This window comes from Poecilia mexicana, unplaced genomic scaffold (assembly GCF_051168715.1).
Source record: "Poecilia mexicana isolate PSO_F unplaced genomic scaffold, ASM5116871v1 scaffold_12, whole genome shotgun sequence".
NCBI lineage: Eukaryota > Metazoa > Chordata > Actinopteri > Cyprinodontiformes > Poeciliidae > Poecilia > Poecilia mexicana.
In genome coordinates, this window is record NW_028263381.1 from 16,010,207 (window position 1) to 16,030,328 (window position 20,122).

Sequence of the window (20,122 nt, forward strand, 5' to 3'; positions counted from 1 at the left end):
TTGACCCAAGGAAAAGCTTACTAGAAATAAATAGAATCCTGGAGAAACCTCTGACTATGTCACGTGGTACATAGTCACGTGACATAGTCAATCAATACGTCATGTCCCAAAACAGCTGCAGCCTGCTTTAGTTGGAGCAACGGTTGTTGTTATTGTTTGTAGCGCCGACATACTGCTATCCTGAATCATATTTCCACTTTTACTCCCTTGGCTTTTCAGGTCGCTATTTATATCTCAAATAGCTGTGGCGGACAGCTGAGCATAAAGAGGCAAAACTGTGTGGGATTCCTCAAACATAGCTAGCATAGGCTAGCACTTCCAACGGGCACGGTACTCTTGAGAGTTGCTGTTGCAGTTATGGCGTGGATGGGACACGGAGCTCCGTTTCATACAAACGATAAGCAGAATGGCGACCCAAATTCGCCAGCGAGGGGTTTAACTGGTGTCCATCCCAGCCAACAGGTAATGAACTTTTAATGCTAATTATTAGCTGAGGTGTTAGCATTCAACTTTATTTCTCACATGCTAACATTCATTCAGAGTAATTAAGGTGACACTAATTTTACATTAAGTAGGTAGGTCTTTTGGGTAAGCCCTGTTTTTGTGACGTTTGGTTGTCTGAAGTCTTTCAGAAAGAGTTTACAGCACTTAACAGAGCTTATTTGCTGTGTTATATGAGCAGTTAACCTAAATCAAAGACAGCGTTGTCTAAAAACGTGTGCTGTACTTCACTTTATTTATTTATAAGTTCACATGACAATAGAAAACGTGACAAGCAGACGAAATACATAATTGGTGAAATCGAATTTCACAAACTTCCCCCATCTCTGATCCATCCACATCACAAATCATGAGCACACCTCTGTGGTATGACAGTTGCAGTCTGTAATAATAATAAAAAAAGCCGTTTGGTGCCATAAAGTGATTGAAACAATCCAAAGGCTTACAGCAGAGCTCTTATTTATTTTTTTTGCTCTTTTATTCTATATTTGTATCCATCTCACTTTTCTCTGTTCTGTATATAGATGGCCCGTTATTAGAGATGCACGAACAAGTCGCCCAAAGGTTGGAATTAGATCTGGATCTGTTCTGATCAGCGATCGGCTGGTTAAACATGGCAAAAATCAGATTCTCCCCCCCACGCCCCCCCCCAAAACAAACCATTTGTTAAAGGCATCAAAGCTAAAAAAAAAAAAAAAAAAAAAAAACGCCACCAATTTGGGTCTTCTAACCCTAACCCCTAACCCTATCGAAGAGCTTATATGTTAATGTACTTATTTAATGTCAGTTAAAGTTTGGGAAGTTACACTTTGATATGTAAATGGAGATAAATGCATGATAATCTTTATTTTGGATTGATAATTACTGCCAATCATAGAACCTGAACTGAACCACTTTGTTTTTATTCTGTTATTTATGATGGTCATTACTAATAAACACAGAACTATAATAAAATTCAGCCAGAAAAAGCCTGATCATTGCAAAGAGAGGGTGTAATTTTCTTTATTTAGCTTAACTGGGAGTGAAATAAAGCAATATACAATATTACAAGTTAGGGCTTAAGATGCACCTTTTCTCTATGAACTTCATGAAAAATTAGTTGCTGCGTCTGCTTAGGAACTGTTTTGAAGTAGAATAAAATCCCTTGTTGACATCTTTCCAGTCACCGTCGTCCCACCTTTGTGATTGCCCCATGGCGTCACTCTGCCAGAGCCAGCAGCGCTGTGTGAAAGCCTCCATCGTTTCCAGCTGGCGGCTGGCTGAGGCGCAGGATCAGATGTGCTCTTTGGGGGTCCACAGCTCTGAGTCCCTGGAACAGGAGCGTGCACGGACCCTCGTCTGCCCGACTGAGCTCACAAACACAGAGGAGGAGTGGCGTCGCAAGGAGAGCATGCTGGCAGGCCCAGAACCCAGTCGCAGTCCCGTCCTCGGTGCCACTGGAAGTTGGGACGTTTTTGATAAGGTGTATCATAGAGAAAAAATATGTCATACCGTTGGAAAAATAATAAATTTCTCCAGTCTGCTTTTTTTACGTGTTGGTATAATTGTTGTTGTTTTTTTTGTTATTGCTTTTAGAGTATTATTAATTTGCACAATCAGCCTGTGGAAATGGATCAAGACACCTGCAAAACATTTCTGCAAAAATATGAACAAGAGCTCAGGCATTTTGGTAAGTGAGGCACTCACTACTAAGCTTTTGTTTTGAAGTAAAGGATACCTTCCTTTCTTTTTACTTGTTCAGGCTAATCAAAGTTCCAAGTTCCAAGCCAGTTTTTCCTAAATTTGCTATTATCCTTTTCTGCATATTAAAAATGTCTAGACTGTCTAATTTTCCAAATTTGTGTTTTCAGTCTTCAAGTTTTGATAAAACATGACTTTCCTGTCTCAGGTATGTTACGGAGATGGGACGACAGCCAGCGATTCCTCTCACACATGCCGCAGCTCATCTGTGAGGAAACGGCAAATTTCTTAGTCCTGTGGTGCATTCGACTGCAGCAAGAAGGGGTAATATGATGAAGGTGTTATTTTGACATCACAGAAAAAAACTCAGAACAACTTCAAAAGTCCTGCAGAACTCATTAGGCTGATTCAACAGTTATAAAGAGACTAAGCAAAAAGATGCTAAGGTGATTCTTTGCTTTGCACAAGAGAATCTTAAGCTTCTCTCTTATAACCATTTGAAACTTCCCGGAGATTTTCATCACTGTAGTTTCCAAACAAGAGGCAGTGCATACTGAAATAAAAAAATAAAATAAAATTGACGTTTACAGTTCAGGCGGTCAAACATATATTAAACATAGCCCTCTTAATGCTAATTCTGTGTTTTATCTTGCAGAAAGAAGCATTGATGGAGCAGGTGGCGCACCAAGCCGTGGTTATGCAGTTTATCTTAGAAATGGCCTCAAATTCTCAACAGGACCCTCGAGGCTGCTTCAGGCAATTCTTCCACAAAGCGAAAGTACGCCACAGACAGTTTATATATTGTATAATGTATCTATATCTGCTATCTTTATACCGCAACTATGACCCAAGGCTTTATAAACAAATATTTGACATGTTGTCGCTTTGCAGGAGGGACAGGACGTCTACCTTGAAGTCTTCAGAGCAGAACTTGACGCCTTCAAACAGAGAGTTGAAGAATATGCAGCTAAATGTAGAAATGACGTTTTGAACGTTGATCAGCAGCAGAGCGTCGACACAAACTGTAGACCTAACACCAAAGTAACAACAGACTTTATATCACAGGTGAGCACTGCTGGGCTCTCAGGCGCCACTCAATCGTGTGACTTCTTGTAGTTACCCTGTTCAACTGATAGATGGCACTGAAATGCAGTTGTTTTAAAATTAGTACAAGTGTTGCCAAAAATTGCCAATTTTTAAAAAATATGTTATTTTATTATTATATTATTATTATAATATTTGTTATTGTCAAAAAATGCTCAGCACATGTTCAGTTTAGTGTATTTGGCTGCAGATCTTTTAACAACTTCTTCCTGAAAAAACGTCTCATAGTAAAGTTTCTCCTATCTGCCTGAGCTTCAGTAAATCAGACTTTTTCGTATTATGAGGTTATTTAAAATTAGACTTGCAACTATAAATGGAAGTAACATGTTTTGAGCTACAAATACTGCACATATAAGCAGAATAAAAATATATTTGTGCACATTTTAGTAATACCTGAAAGATAAAATAACAGTACCTTCATCCTAGACAATATTTCACATTTCATATTTTATATTATCCATGATAAAAAGGGAGAATACATTCTGTTAAGTTGTATTGTATTGACTAATATTTTATGAATGCTGTTTTTACTAATGTACACACAATATATTGTCATGGTGGAAAAGGAAGTACACTCTCTTTCATGTGTAGTTTTGTTCTTTGGCTCATAATAAGGATGATCTGGTCTTTACTGGGTTTAAAATGACTGAAATCAAACCTCAGTGGAACCACAGTGTTATTTACTGAACAAAGAAGAATGAGGTGGATCTCGGCTTTGGTTTCGTCTTTGCAAAGGACACTCTCCTAGAAACCTCCTTCTGTTTTTGAGCTGAAAGTTTGTGTTGCTGCATTATTATTTTTAGACAAAAAAAAAAAGATAATGTTCTTGCCATCTTTTCCAACCAAACAACATTCAGTATTTTTCATATTTTGATCACTTTAGCATGCAAACTGAGATCTGTGTTAAAGCTGTGGGTACGACTTTTAATTTCTCAGATAATGGGTAATCTGAGCTGGACTTCCTATGCTGGGATTCCAACTGTTTTTAGTTTTTCTACACAACTTTAGTTTTGAATATTCCAGTGTTTGATTTGGGGAAAAAAAGTACACAGCGGAGTCTGTTTTTTTTTTTTTTTTTTTTTTTTTGTGTGTATTTTTAGTTGAATTTGAATGATTTTTTTTAGCTTTAACGAAAAAACAATGTAAATAAAGGAAGGTATTTTTTTCTCCTTTGTGCTACAAATCCATCTAAAGTATCTTGCTTTAAAGTCAAGGTGTATTTAAAAACATATATGTTGCATATTATTAGATATTCCTGTAGTTTTTATTATCACTTAAATATCTCAGTGGACCCATTTCACCTATTTTTTTTATTATTATTTATCTTGACAATAAACACATCTGTTTATTGTTATGGATTTATTGAACAAGTCCTTTTTCAGTTGGAATTCACTCCTTAGCTAATTTTGACACTTTCAAAAGCAAACTATAGGTTTTCAAAATATAGAAACAAATGCTTGTAATCCAGCGATGGATTAAATGCTCTCCTGTTGCTTTAATTGGAATTTTTAACATTTAGACATTTTCCTTTGGTATCTCCAAATAACCAATAATACGCCAGTTCTCCACATTCTATTCAGCGAACCTTTTCATTGTTGCTTTGAAAAGGCTTTTGTAAGCGAGGTAGAGAAAGGGGGCCACAAAACCCCCTCTGCTGGCCTCACAGCTTGGTTAGCAGCCAAACATTTACTCCGCAATAGAAAATCCTGTTTCTCAAGATGGTTGAGCTTGTTGATGTGCAAGCTGGTCCTGCTTTTGGATTTCAATGTTTTTATTTCTTTATCGTGCCTCACGTGGCTCTATTTTTCGCCTTTTCTAGTTGTGTAAAATATATTTCAGAGCTATATTTGTTGGTTTCTTGCATAATTTATTGTCTCAGTAATTTATTTATTTTTCTTGCCTTTGACTTCTAGGAGGATCCTGAATTCAAGATGAAGCACTGTTTAGAGGCTGGACTGTGGACAAATACAGGAAAATGGACAAAGGACGACGCCACAGAAACAGAAGACATCCGGATGATGGAAATATCATAAGGACTGTTGCCTCGACTCCTGCTTTCCTCCCACCCCACTCGTCTGTCCACATAGGAACAATCTTGAGTTTGTAAGCCTTCATCCAGCGCAGCAGGCTGAAACGGCATTACAGAGCAGGAATAAATGGAGACATGGTCATCCTTTGTGTCGCATCTTTCAGCAAAACCAGGAGAAAGTTATGTTTTGCTGATGGCAAACATTTTTTAACATTTCATGTGCATTTGGCTACTTCTGCAGTGTCGTGCTAGCCAATAAATGCGTATGCTACGCTGTAGTGTAACCTCCTTTTTTTTCTCAAGATGAAACCGATCTATTGCTGTTCTTAAAAGACAAAGAATTCAAAACGTACACAGAACAATTAATGTGAAAATCTAAGAGAACAATATCTGATAAATCAGGAGCTTTGTGATTTGCTAAGCTGGGGCAGAAATGTGATTGGATGTTGATGATGTAAAGGGGGGGAAAATGCTTTGAATTAAGTTTATTATCAGCCTGTTTGTAGACAAATCTGTATGTGTGAGAGTTTCCCAGCTACATGTACCTTATTGGCATAAACACCATCATATTATGTATTATAAATCATGTGCAGTACAGGCCTTACTTCTCCAACTTACTCCTCTGAACAATCTGGATTTTCTTCTTTTCTTTTTTTTTTTTTTTTTTTTTTTTTTGCCTTAACCTCACCTACAAGGAGCAGTTAAAGTGAACATGTTAAATGAAGCACTTGTTTGTTGTAATGTGCAGAGGAAAAATAAATAATGTAGTTGCAGTGTTTTGCTATTTATTTTCTCTAATCACCACATCTGTTTTGATCAGGTTTTCTCCCACTCTCACTGCTGATCTCTCAGGCAAAGCTGCTGCAGTCAGTCTGGACTGGTACGCCGGTGTACCAAAACCAGTAGAGAAACATTTCAAGATAGTAACTTTTGCCACCAAGAGTCACCTGTTTTATGTGGTTTTGTGATATTTAAGATTTATAGTTGAGACGGCAAGAATGCTGTTAGCCATCAGTGGCTTTAAGTTGTTTTGAACACTTGTGCTGTGCGAACAAGTGAACAGCTGATGCACTTTAAGGATTACTGCAAGTAACTCCCACTCAAAACGTATCCCAGCATGCTGTCCAGAAAGGTTTAGAGTAGAGATGTGCCGATCAGGTTTTTTCCTCCCGATACCGATCACCCATGAGGGCCGATCACCAATACCGATCACATAATTATTTTTATCAAACACTACCAGTTACATTATGTGGAAAAAGGAACCATGAATTCACCTTAATTTAGACAAAAACTTGTTTTTAATAACTTTTTTCAAGAAGAAAACTAAACAAAACAGGCATTGTGCAAATTGTACTGCTATTGATAATACTATCTTTAACAGACTGATAACATATGAAGGCTCTGAAGAGGCTAAATAATGCAAAGAGCCTAAATAAAACCTCTCAACATTGCCAAAAAATTCAAGTATAAAACTTAACATTCAAAGGCAAAAACAGGATCCATTACAATAAACAATCCAGAGTTACTGAATGAAAACTTCCTGTTAGCATGGCGGCTAGCTGATTACTGCTAGCTCTGATTGGCTGTTTCTGACTGAGCGGAGTAATTATGCAGAACAGGGAGGAGATCGATTATTTTTTTTAGAGATTATCTGTCTCATGTTAGGACAGCGAATGTTTTAAAACGTATGTAAAATGTATTTTTTTAAGTTAGACGCTGCAGCTTTAAGCAGAGGTTCGGTGTGAGAGTCACTACCAGGTGGACCAGAAGCGGCGCTCCGTCTGTGAAATATTGCTACCTGTAGCATAGCAGCGGTTCAACAGCGAGAGCAGAACCAGCGTCTTACATCGCAGCTCGAAGACTTAAATAATTTTGCGGGTATTTGTTTAGCTTTCTGACCGTCATGCTAATCCGGGTGAGTGTTTGTAGCTGTGCGCTGCTTTACCTGCTATCTGATCCTCCTTATGTCTTTTTTACTGCAGTGAGCCTCGATGTAGCCAATCTCCGTCAAGTATGGCTTTGTTTTTATGTCGTATTAGCTTCGTTGTGTTGCTGCATTTTGACGTGCTTCAATTTTCTGCCGCAACACGCAAACTTCCCCATTCACTCAGTGCGATATAGTTCCACATCGCTTAGGATTTGTTGCTGCGCGTTTGCGCAGTGAAGGAAAGAGGAGACCAGCTGCACAGGCAGGCTGCGAAATGAGATGATCGGTATCGGCAACAAGAGCCAATGATCGGCGATCACCGATCATGCACTTTTTCACGAAAATCGGCCCGATTATGATCGGTGACCGATCGATCGGCACACCTCTAGTTTAGAGTCTAAACCTTATTTAATAAACTGAATTGAAATATTTCACGCTGAAAAAATACAATATACAGCATATTTTTAATTTACAGCATTCTTTACAGATGACCTCATGCTGAGTCTATTTCATTAAACATATTTTGGACAAAAAACACTTTTTGGCAATTCATATAATTTTGCATCTTCGTATGATTTATTTTTTTAATTTCTATTTCCCCAGTCAAGCTGAACAAATGCAGACTTTAGCATCGGTTGTTACTAACTTCCATTTTAAACATGTCACCAATTGTCTCCATTTTCTCATCGCTGTGGAGCTTTTATCTCAATAATGGGCTCCCGTTCTTCTGTTCCCATGGTAACAATTTTTATGATCTTAACAAGACTGCATAAAACAATGTAAAAATCTGCTGAGCAACACCATCAGTGAGATGGGTTTTGGAGTTAGGGGAATGTCATTTGGGACTAAAGGCAGATGCATGATGTGTTGATTTTTGCAACACCGTTGTCGTCTCGCCTCAGAATCCTTATTTCCAGCATCTGTTCTGCATTCAGCTGATCTTTACCACTACATACAGAATGACTTAAATGCATCAAAACTCAATAATGTGCTGTGGTCGACTGTTAATACCTTCTGTTGCCTCTTTAAAAATAAAGCCAAAATTTTTTTTACATCAGTTCCATGAGTCATGCTTTGATACATTTTGACTCAGATCCTGTTACTCGGCCTCCGCGGAGCAAAGCAAAGCTTCTGCCTGAGAGGACTGCATTGATACAGATACTAAAAGCAAAGAAAGAAAACATCCTGAGCATAACATTTATTATTGAAATGTTTGTCTAATTTTTAGCGTCATGATGCTGGAATAAAGAGGACATTTGTTCAAAAGCTTTTTAGACATTTACCAATCAACCAAAACAGAAAGGGAGTTGTGCATGATGTCTGGTTTTGGTCAATAAGTGTGCATGTGGACCATTAACACTAAAATTGCCCAATGACACAGAATGACAGAATATTAAACTGCAGGCACAGAAAGAAAGAGGCTACAGTCCTGCTGTGAAAGTCAATAAATGGTAAACAATGAAAGAGAATACACATCATTCAAGTGTACAGTACAAGACATTTATTGTGATTCATAAATATCTGAGTTATATATGAAAAGATGGCTGTTGCATTTAAACAATGCATGGAAGTGTTTATAAAACCAGAATGACCACATAAGATACACTGCACAGGAGTATCATTAAGGCTTTTTCACAGGGTAAACATTCAGAACAATGTGCAAAAACTGCAAGCTGATACCTTCCGACATTTGACCCTGTATAACATGTGTCCGTGTATGTGTTCATCAATTTCTTCTGCTCTCAGGTCAGACTAAATAAATGCCAAATATCGCTCATGAGGAATATAGTCATAACGAGGAATGGACGAGGAAATTTATAAGAGTGGAGTGCTTCAGAGGCATCACTTGTAAGACCTGAGGTGGTTGAAAGGAGCTGTTATGCAACACATTTCTTGTAAGAATTGTAAAAATATCCATAATTATAAATGTCCATTTATAAATTATTTAAATTGGTCCATGATTAGAGGAAAACAAAGTGTTTAAAAACCCAACCTTTATCAAGCTGAATAGCAGCAAAAGGCACGTGTGCATGTATGAGAATCAAACCCAACAGCATGTTCTGCTTAAAGGAAAGAGCCACTGCAGAAGAAATGGGCCACATTAGGCTGATATGCACACTTGTTGTTACACTACAAAAAATAGCTTCCTTTCCAGGATTTATAATTTAAAAAACAACGGCTGCTGCTGCTGCTGATGATGATGTTTAGCTCATGCCAACAGGTTGTGTGTGCTGGAATTACATTTAGAAGAGTTAAACCTGGTTTTGTTCATGCCACAACAGCTGCCGTGTTCCTCCTGCAGCATCTCGTGCAATCTGACCCTTTCATGTTGTGCTCCTGCAAAACTTCAGGTTTAATTCAGCTGTTAACTTCTGACTTCATAAAGGCACAAAGTGGACACACTAACAGCAAATGGTTAAAAAGGTTTTGCACACACTCGTCTGAATTCTCGTCCCCCAAATTATTTCAACAACACAGAGGTTTTAAGAACATATAAAAAAAAAAGAAGACTGTTTTCTAACATAGGTAGTAGTCTTATTCTGTTTTTAGTAAAAAAGCTAAATCTTCATTTGCAAATTTAAGGGCTTTACCTTCAATGAAACATAATTCCTCTATGCTCCACCACTATTTACATGCTGCATTTTTGATTGGACGGTGCACAGTGTGGTTTTCCATCAGTAAACTTGAGCCGTTCTTGGATTTTGCTGAGGCTAAGCAGCTCTTTGACTGAGGGAGGAGAATTTTCTGTGGAGAAAAGCTTCGACGTGCGGCCATATCTTGTTGGTTTCTGTTCCCGTAAAGCTCTCCAGCACACCTTTACTCCTGGGAAGAGAAAAGTAAACACAAACTCAGAAAAGAGTATTTATAAAAGCTGTCCAAAGCCAATGCACACATAATGCAAGCTTTATACTGATAACACAAACAAATCTGCTTGCACAAATGTGGAACTAATATTGTTGAAGGATATTTTAAGGTAATTTTAGTATTTAGTCCACCTGGCATCAATTCAGGTCAACCTCAAATGAACTTGAGCTGTGACAAGAGGATTTCCTGGGAGTTACTCATTTGAATCCTTGAGCCAAAGCACCGCTTTTACAGACAGGTTACACTACAGCAAAATAATCTCATTGTGCAAAGGTATCATTCAGGAGCCAGCATAATCAGAGAGAATCTGGAACAACAATAACATTACAAAAGCTGAATGTTGTCTTTTCTTCCAAGGACAGCATTCTGTCGATGGAACTGAGGATTTTGTCAAGTTGGTAAAGAAAAAAATTGACTGGAAGAAGTCTGGCACTATATGAAGAAAGGATGATCTGTTTATTCCTCCATCCACAGATTGTAGATCATTTTCAATATTAAACCTGAGTTTCTCAAGGCAAACTGTTTGCAAACTGCCAACAAACAAAAAAGAAGAAGAAGAAGAAGGCAGTGCGCTTGGAGGACCAGAATCTTAGAGTCACTTCATGAGAGGAATGATTTAAGTTTACAAATGACCTAGTTCGAGTCCAGAACTAAATCTGTCAGAAAATCTGTGAGGTCAGATGAAGAGGGTTGTGGAGAAAAGATATTCTCACAGTCAATCTGATAGACCTGGAGAATTTCTGCAAGGTAAAACGGATAAACATTACCAACCCAAATAAAAAATGTTAAAAGTCTGGTTTCTATTCATAATTGTTGTTCAAAAAAATAATGAGTAGTATTTATTCATGGAGTCTTCGACTGACTACAGATGCATGCCACACTTTTCAGATTTCATGTCTTTTAAAAAAAAAAAAAACCCGAACTGTTCCTTCCGCATTATGTTGGTTAGCCACATATCATATCTCAATAAAATACACTGAAATATGTGGTTGCCACATTACTGTACGCTCATCATGTTTCTGCTTACATGACATGAGGAGGAACAAAATCTGAGCTGAGCTGAGCCACCCCGTCCCGTAGTTCCCTTGGAATGTGATTCTTAGGCAGCTACTCGGTCACTGGGAGTAAAGAGGTCAGGGTTCATCAGCTGTGACCTTTCACCTACATTTATGCATTTTCTTTCCTCGACTACTTGAAGCTCTAATGCTTCTAACCCATCCAGAGATAAAGCTAGAGGATTTTAATTATTCAGATAAAGCAAGCGAAGCATAAATAGACTGTATCCTGGGTGCAATTCTTGAGAGAAATTATTTAAATTACCATAGTTCATTCAGCCGTTAATAAAGACAGACTTGTTCCTCACTTCCAGTGCTCACATGACTGATCAATGTGTGATCGTTTTTCCAGGATAAGAGGAGCCGATTGTCTCTGGTTCTTCCTTGCTAAACTAAATGCAAATAAACTTAAAAGACTCAAAACCTCGTGGAAGAATCACAAAATCGAAACGGTAAATGAATATGTTGTGTGGAAATTGTTAAAGCAGTCTGGTGAATTTTGTGTGAACATTAGAAAAGCTTCTTCAATGTAAAGGTAGCTGACAAAGTTAATTGTCAGCAAAAATGCCAGATATTCTTTGCACACGTTTTTTTTTTTTTATATTTTAAAAAAGAAAAAGAAAACTACTGATAAAAATATTAATTGCTACATCATCGATTCTAAACTGAACTATCTGAATTCAGTTTACGTTGCAGCTACCTGTAGAACTCCAGGACGGGTTCTGTCTGGGTTTCATAGGACTTCAGTCTCCGTGTGACCGTCTCCGGTCTGTCGTCATCTCTCTGAACCAAAGGCTCTCCTGTCACATCGTCCAAACCCTGGAGAGAGGACGAGAAACACGCTGGCACTTTATGTACTTATTAATAACAATTAGAGTGAGTTGGGTATATTTGAATAAAGGTGCAAATTGTGGGTGTTGCTGCAATTCATACCTAACATTTCTTATATCTTAGCATAAAGGTGTGTAATTAACAATAATAACTTAATAATGAAAATTAACTTATTTGTTTTTAACCACATCATTTATTTATGTAATTATTTACTTGTGATGCCAATAATAATATTAATAAGAGCATAATTATTAAATAATAATTTTCTAATTTAATTAAGAAAAATAAATTTTCGTTAATTTTTTATTGTTAATGTTTTCAACCATTAAATGATTAATATATTAATATCATGTATTGAATAATTTACCATAATAATAAGCCAGAAATGTTGAGATATAATTTTTTTTATATGTGCAGAGAAGGAAAATAAGGGTTCTGAGATCTTACTTTTCCAAGTCTTGTTGATCTAGAATAAAGAGGAAACCACTGCATATTCAGTCTCTTTGACCAAAGTCCTTCTGTAAATATTTCCTTTGCCAAACGGGAGCACTAGAAGCCAATCATGATCCGCATACATGATGCTGCTCCACAATGAACAGGAAATCTTGACATGTGACCAAGGGACCATAAACTATAAATCATCTATCAGCCTTCTGCTTCTAATTGTGTCTCATTTCTGTTGCTTTCGATCTGAGCCTGAATTTGTTTCTTATTTCCCATTTCAATCAGCTATCTGGAAATCTGTTTTTTGGAGGCGGTGTCTTCTACTTCTCCCATCTGTTATTTCAATCTGTGGCAGCTTCTTCCACTTTTGTTGCTCAAATGCCGTTTCTATTTAGACCATATGTCCAAATTTGAAAATTACAGCTTTTTACAGAGAGTTCAATGCATCGAGCAATAATTAAGCAGTCATTACTGGCACCCATGGTAAAGATAAGGAAAAAAAAAACATATTATGAATGGAATTGTATAAGCTTCCATAAAAGTTCTAGAAAAAAAAGTTAAGTCAATTCAGTGGATATTTTTTAAATAATAATAATAAAAAATAAAACACCATAGACGTTACCTTTTTCAGCCAGTCTTCAAAATGGGAAAGACAAATGAACATCTGAATTCAGTTGTAGCCTTACTATTTTCTACAGTCAGAGCAATAATTAACCAGCTCAAAAAACTTGAACTGGCTTAACAAAGACACACTTATATTTGACAAGGTGGGGGAGGGGAACGTTCACCAAGTTTACATGACAACCATTTCCTTCAAGTCTCCAATTGTTTCCCTGGGGTGATGGTATTTTTTTTTTTTTTTGGTTTTTTTTTACGAGCTTACCATCCCTTCAATCCCTTCATGTCTCATTGGATCGCTGGAAAGTAGAGGCATGTGTTTTGTTGTTTTTTTTCCTCTCCGTATTTTACAGTCAAGCTTTTAACAAGGTCAGATTAAGTTGCCATGGCAGCTTGAACCTGCTGAACCATTTGTCACTCTCCTCTCTCTGCTCCCACCTTTATTCCACCTTTATGTTGTTTTGGGTCAACACTGCTCCTGGTCAGAAATCAATGTTTGTTCAGTCTGCCTCTGGGAATAATTTCCCACAGATCCGAAATGAGCTTTTCTCAGAAATGACTCTACTTTTCTCATATTTGGACATAAAATGTTTTTCCCCTTGGTCATTTTTATTAATTGTGGAGTGAAAATCATATGACAGAGAGGGGATATTTACAGGAACTTTCGGTGGGTTGAAATCCGTATTATAGACTCTGCCGCTGGGGATGTGAGTCCAACGAGAGGTCAGCCTTTCTTTGATGGTCTGGAAAGGGACATCCAGGTTGATGACTGTATCTAAAGAGAAGGCATTATCAAGAGCCTCCGCCTGGGACACAGTCCGAGGAAATCCTGGGAATAAAAGACAGATGAACAGACGTGAGGAAGGCAAGCGAACCGAGGGGGGGGGGACAAAAAACAAAATCTCCATACAGATAAGTTACAATAAGGCAGCGGCTCTCTTGAGTGGTTTATCAATAACTAGAAATAACCGATGGTGGCTTGCTTCACACAGGTCGTGTGATCTCAAACAGCCAATGCCGATAACCTGTTCCCCCTGCTATCGTTTCCAAGAAAAGAAGCGAACGAAACAGACAAGCGAGGCCTTGTACCGTCAAGCAGCCAGCCGCTGTTGTCTATCTTCCTCAGGTCATTCAGGATGAGACGGGAAATGATGTCGTCAGGCACCAGCTGTCCCTGATCGATGCAGGACTTCATCAACAGGCCGAGCTCTGACGATGAAGATGGAGATTCGCGTGTTAGAGAATGCTCTCTTTTCTTTTCGTGGCTTTTTTTTTTTTTTTAATCAATCTCAAAGCTTATTTAAATTCTTTGCAAGGACCTGGAAAAAGTATTCTATCATTTGATAACACGTTTTCCCACCTTTTGTCACATTTTAAATCTGTAATTAGTTTTACAATTCAGACCCCTTTCTTCTGATAATTAACATCAAGAGTCACTTCTTAAGTGGAGCCCACCTGGATCTACTTTTCTCATGGGAAATGTTTTCACTTATAATTTAGTTATGGCGACTTAACTTTAAATAAACAGTTTTAAATTGTTTCACAATTCACAGATTTTTCATGTCACAATTTTACTCCGTACCACTATTAAATCTAAACAGATATTTTTTACAGTATAAAGTACAGATGCACTTTGAAGTCCTCAGAGAGAACATAAGTGAACAGACAGATACATGTTTAAAGCAAGTTTAGTTTATCAAACGATATATCCAGCTTTGAACATTTGACGAACACAGCAACAGAAAATGGTGGGGGCAGCATCATGCTAAGGGATAGATTTCTTCCCAATGGTTAGTGAAGCTAGTCGGAGCTTACGGGAGGATTAATGGAGCTAAATACAGAACAGCCCTGAAAGAAAACCAGAGCCTGCAGAAATGGAGATGGTTCACTGTCCAGCAGGGTGATGACTCGGAAATACCACAAAGGTACAAGGTAATGATTTGTATCAAGGCATATTTATGTGACTGAATGATCCAGTCGAGGTCGAGACATAAATTATGCACTAATTTATCTTGCTCTGTCACATATAACTCAATAAGATTAAAGGTTATGGTTGCAGGTGGTTTTGGCATCAGAAGCTGCTGGTTTCCAACAAATATGAAAGGCATTAAAGTCACACAGGCCAGTGGAAATTGTTTTTTTTTTTTAAAAAAAAAAACCTCTTCTCAATATAGCTAATACAGAGATCACAACTCAATTCCAAGGCACACAAAAGGACAGCTGTTACTATTTGCAGCTGCTAAAGAGAAGAAAGCTCCTAAACGTTTTTTTCAATTGAAGCTTCAGACCACAAACAACCAGCCGTTAATCTGGCTCCTCAAAACCTTGTCAAAACAAACAGCAGCCATATGGTCCTTTGAGCCGGATTTGATTTAGTAATTGATGACATTACCGTGGTTGGTAATATGACTTAAAGCTCTTCACAAGAACAGCTGAGGTTTGGATTTATGGCTTCAAACCCTATGCTGAAAAACGTTCCTGCATTTTCACCAAAAAAAAAAAAAAAAAGAGAGCATCTCTACATCTTTTAAATGCAGAGGTTAAACTGCATTTAAAAGATGGATTTGTGTTGCAGCCAGTTGGCACAGATGATATTTCACCACACCAGTGTAGGAGAGAATAAAGTGGATCGAATGACACCAAATTATGGTTGAAAACGCTGGAAAACAATGATTGGAGTATGGCTTCACAACAAGAAAAGTGCACATTACACAACTCAAAGAGCACAAGCAAAGACGTTACTTAAAGTCTGCAAACAGAAAAAAGATACAGAATTCAGGAGAGTCAGAAATTCACAAATTTCTATTTTGAAAAAGCAAAACAGTCCAAAGCACATGGCTACAAGCTGTAATTTGTTTTGACTGGTATAACAGATGGACAAAATTATTTATTAATGACTCAAAAAAATGATGATCAGTGAGTGACATGATTGTTTATGTCTTCATTAATAAGATTGCATACAATTATTTTTAAGTGATTTGCAAAAGTGTCTCTTTTCTACATTTTTTTATTTTTACTTTTTACCATATATCCATAAACATGAATATATGGTCTTGCCAATTGTTGTCGCTCTAGCTGCGTGTATAAGGTCACTCTCCTCCAGAAAGGTTCAACATTCTCAAGTTGTTTAGTAACAGCTTTTCTCCCGGTATTTCCAGTATTTAGCTTTGTCCACCTTCCCATTTAAGCACCTTCCTTTTCTGGCACGATCACGTTTCACAGTAGAGACGGTGTTTTCGGGGGCAGGTACAGTGTTACTTTTCCACCACAGATAGCGTTTTTCAATAGTTACAATGGCTGCTTCTCTGATTAATGCTCTCCTTGCCCACCCTCTCAGATCAGGTGGACGGCCATGTCTTCCTGTGCTTGGATTTGTGCCACAGTCTTCCCATTTTAGGGTGATGGATTGAGCGGTCCCCTGGGAAAAGCTCAAAACGTATGACATTGTTCTATAACCTAATCCTACCTTAAATCTCTCTGCAGCTTTATCGCCGAGCTGTCTGGTGTGTTCTCTGGTCTGCACAGAGCTGCTTGTTCACTGATCTCCTCTTGCAAACCTCTTTACACAACAGCAGCATTTCTACTGAGATGACTCGTTTTACTATGAGTCTTTTGATTGCAATTTAGTTGCACTGGATTTTTTTTTAGAGGTTTTTACGTTAAATATGAATAATTATATTAAAATATTCTAAAACAATGTTTTTACTTTTAAGTTTGTATTGCATAAAAACCAAATAACAAGAGGACATTTGAAAGTGCAAAGGCTGTGAATAGTTTTGCAAGGTGCGAAGAAAAGAAAAGAAAAACAAAGCAATGAGAATGAAGGACACTGGGAAGGTGAAACCACTTTTTTTCTGTCATTTTCACTCGAGGAGCTCAGAATCCAACTGAAGGAAGTCATTTTCTCACAAGTCTTGCCGAAACTTCCTGACTCTGCTTCCGACGTGAGCATGAAGCAGTGCAAAAGGTCAGACTTGACGATCGTCACAACAGAAACTCCTGAAGGTTGTTTTCTCTCGGCTTTAAGGAAACAGGTCAACGACCTGCACAATATATGTCTTTTTAATATCAGTGGCATTGATGCAAGACTTTCTCTACTGTAATGGAAAGAGTTAGTTCTAGGAAAAGTCTCAAACCAAATTTGCATTTCTCTGAGAATGATTAATGAGACCCTGTAGAACAATCAGGCTGGCAAAAGGTCAGCAGTTAAAGTCAGACGACCGGAGAGCAAAATTCAATCAGCCACTATTACTACTTATTTAATGAAACTAAATATCAAAGTTTGGTTTACTTAACAGAAACAATCCTGCAATACATAAATGAGGACTGACTAAATTTATCCCTTAAACTTAATGCATTTTTGCAGAGTCGACATATGTAGTCCCTATGGCCTGCATCAGCAGTTTTTAAACTTTAAGCTGCAAAACTTAAGACAGACTGGAAAACTGGGGGGAAGGGGGGCTAAAATGCACCATTTGAAATTTGCAGAAGACTCCTGATTCAGTGCAGACATGACATCTTCTCTGCTCTGATAACGATTTCTCTGTCGTGCAGCTGTTATAGAAAGCTTCTTTATCACCAATCCTCCTTCCCAGGGAACAAAAGTTCACAGTTAACACTTATCTTTACAGCTCTTTTTTTATGTTCCTCCAAGGTGAATTTAAGAAGAAGCAACCGCCTTTCAAAGTTCAGGTATTTGGTGTGTTTGTAGTACAAACATAAGAAGGACACCTTCATTACACTTGCAAACCTGTTTGACTTTAGATTAACAGGGGAAAAAAATGTTTTATGCCACTGATCTGTGGTATGTAGCAGCAAGATAAGAAATATATAAGGGCGGTGCTCTTATCACAGCGTGCAGAACACAAATGTCCGTATTCCACAAAATTAAAATACAAGGAAAAGTACAGCAGAAAGTACATTGGGTTTGGAAATCCTATTCCAGCTTAAAGATAAATATGCTTGTGATTTTAACTTACCTGTTTTATCCTGGATATTGGCTCTTAAAATGTCCCCACTAGACATGTGTTGCAGTCCAAAACTTTTGATAATGCGCGCAGACATCGTTCCCTTCCCCGATCCCGGAGGTCCCATGATGACAGCACGGATCACTCTCTGCAGAACCATAGCTCCCAACAGAACTGCAGCAGGATTCTGAGGAAAAACTCCCGTGTGGACTGCTCCAACCAGTAGTTTCTTACAAACTACGCAACAATGGGGCGAGTCTTAAAGCAGACGGTGTCAACCCTCTCTCTTTTCCTTGAGCTCCGCTGAAGCTAAGAGGAAGAGGAGGAGGAAGGGAAAGAGGAGGAGAAAGAAGACGAGAGCCAGCTCAGCCCGCAGAGGCAGATGGAGATCTGCTCAGAAGGACGACGCGCATCGTGCAGGAAGTCAATTTTTCCCACTCAGCGTGTGCAGAAACTGTCCGTGTCACTGCATTTGCTTTAATGGCGATCCATTTATTGTATAATGCGGTTATATAATTGGTCTGCCCGGTAAAAGCTCTTTTTGGGAAGGAAGTGTGGACTAATCCCTTCAAATCCTCGATGCCTTTGATCGGACAGACCTGCAGCTTTGGAAGGAGGTTGCACTAAAAAGTCCACTTGCTAAATCCCATTCACAAGAATTATTGTTGAATAAAATATAAAAGTGCTGCTTAAGCATTTGTTTTGCATTGAACGCCTTAAAAATATTGTTCTAGCCACGCCCATTCAAATTTAATGAATGGTTAATCGAGACAGCCTAGTAACTCGGTGGCGGGTGCGCTCCTTTACAGTCATCCGGGGGATGGCCCGGGCAGAAGTAATGATGAAGTGGAGTGGGAAGGGTCTTCTTCTTAAAGGGATAGTTCATCGTTGTTAAAATTAGGTCCTAGTAAAAGGTTAACATGTTCGAAATATGCAACTGTGTAACTCTACATTCATCACATCAAGCCGAAGCTTTCCCCCACTAGTGACAGGAGCTGAAAAAAAAAAGAAAAATTAACTTTATCTGAGAACTACTCCAAACCTCAAAAATATCACAGCAGTTGATGCGAGAAAGGTCAGATTTTAAAAGATATGGACCCCTAGGCTGCAGCAAGTTTTGGTGAAATATCCACAAAGGACAAAAAAGTTATCAATGCAATTTACAGTATATAGTTCTACAAATTGGTGTTTAATAATTGATGCATGGTAAACTATGTCCCAGGCCAGTAGCTCTATGTTGTCCCCAAAATATTTTACAAAAACTTTATAATTTTCAAATTGTTAAGTCGTATTTATATTAATAAAAATAAAAATAAATAATACAACTCATCTGATGAGTCTATGAGTTTTATAAAGTGCAACGTTAACAAATCACACATTTCATATAAAAAAATCCCTTTAAGCCATTTTTAAGGTGTGGCCCATGATGCAAGCACTATTTTTGTTTTCCCTTTAAAATACAGTCTCTTTTCCTTTGTTTATACACAGAGGTCAATTGTGGAGGTGCATCACCAATGATACACATGCAGAGATCAGAATGTCATTAATTTCTGGTCAGATCTATTATGAAAGTAATGTTCTGTACAAAGCAAAGGAAATGTGTGTAGTTTGATTAAAAACAATTTCTTGAATTTTTTTGTGCTTTTTTTTTTTACTTTACTCTGTGTAGTTACCCTGACCTCAAATCTTCTCAAGACAGTTTAAATGTTCATAAAATAGTGTTTGCAGAAAGTACTTTTGAACATTTGTTGTTGTTTAAGATGGTAGAAATCTGCACCCACTTAAGAGAACTTTTTTTTTTTTTTACAGGAAACCGAAGTTGTATTGCGAATCGTCAGTGGGGTTGAGCGCAATGTCACAGTTCTTTTGGCCAAGAACTAAATCGATGCTCTTCCCTTTCAACATCTATATCACATTGATTTGTTAAACATTAACTATTCTATTTATTTACTCTGTAGTAAATAAATAAGTTTACTCTGTAGTAAATAAATAAAATAGACAATTTAATCATCGGTTATGAAACCTTTAAAAACATTTAAATTAATTTAAGTAAAAAATAAATAAACAAAAATCAATTCTGGCGTTGTACTGGCAATTCAAA

At 37.8% G+C, this 20,122-nt stretch overlaps 2 protein-coding genes across 2 annotated transcripts; one reads left to right on the forward strand and one right to left on the reverse strand.

Moving 5' to 3' along the window:
• The first annotated feature begins 106 nt into the window (after positions 1-106).
• On the forward strand, positions 107-6,087 carry cdc37l1 (cell division cycle 37-like 1). The gene is made up of 7 exons (XM_014987971.2): positions 107-462; positions 1,664-1,963; positions 2,077-2,170; positions 2,390-2,505; positions 2,837-2,959; positions 3,073-3,246; positions 5,199-6,087. The coding sequence occupies exons 1-7, from the start codon at positions 358-360 to the stop codon at positions 5,316-5,318; spliced, it is 1,032 nt and encodes a 343-aa protein (XP_014843457.1). The 5' UTR covers positions 107-357; the 3' UTR covers positions 5,319-6,087.
• A 2,632-nt stretch (positions 6,088-8,719) lies between these two features.
• ak3 (adenylate kinase 3) lies at positions 8,720-18,557 on the reverse strand. The gene is made up of 5 exons (XM_014987966.2): positions 18,034-18,557; positions 14,144-14,263; positions 13,711-13,883; positions 11,862-11,980; positions 8,720-10,064 (listed from the first exon to the last, which is right to left on the reverse strand). The coding sequence occupies exons 1-5, from the start codon at positions 18,179-18,181 to the stop codon at positions 9,953-9,955; spliced, it is 672 nt and encodes a 223-aa protein (XP_014843452.1). The 5' UTR covers positions 18,182-18,557; the 3' UTR covers positions 8,720-9,952.
• Between the last annotated feature and the right edge of the window lie 1,565 nt (positions 18,558-20,122).

Bases quoted from the DNA above. Each gene is read 5' to 3' on its own strand.
- ak3 (XM_014987966.2), bottom strand. From the start codon at position 18,181: ATGGTTCTGCAGAGAGTGATCCGTGCTGTCATCATGGGACCTCCGGGA. The intron at 11,981-13,710 runs GTAAATATCCCC...TCCTCTCTCCAG, and splicing joins TCAACCCACCGAAAGTTCCT to GGTTTGGACGATGTGACAGG. The intron at 10,065-11,861 runs GTAGCTGCAACG...TTCTCTTCCCAG, and splicing joins CCCGTCCTGGAGTTCTACAG to GAGTAAAGGTGTGCTGGAGA.
- cdc37l1 (XM_014987971.2), top strand. From the start codon at position 358: ATGGCGTGGATGGGACACGGAGCTCCGTTTCATACAAACGATAAGCAG. The intron at 1,964-2,076 runs GTGTATCATAGA...TATTGCTTTTAG, and splicing joins GTTGGGACGTTTTTGATAAG to AGTATTATTAATTTGCACAA. The intron at 2,506-2,836 runs GTAATATGATGA...TTTATCTTGCAG, and splicing joins TTCGACTGCAGCAAGAAGGG to AAAGAAGCATTGATGGAGCA.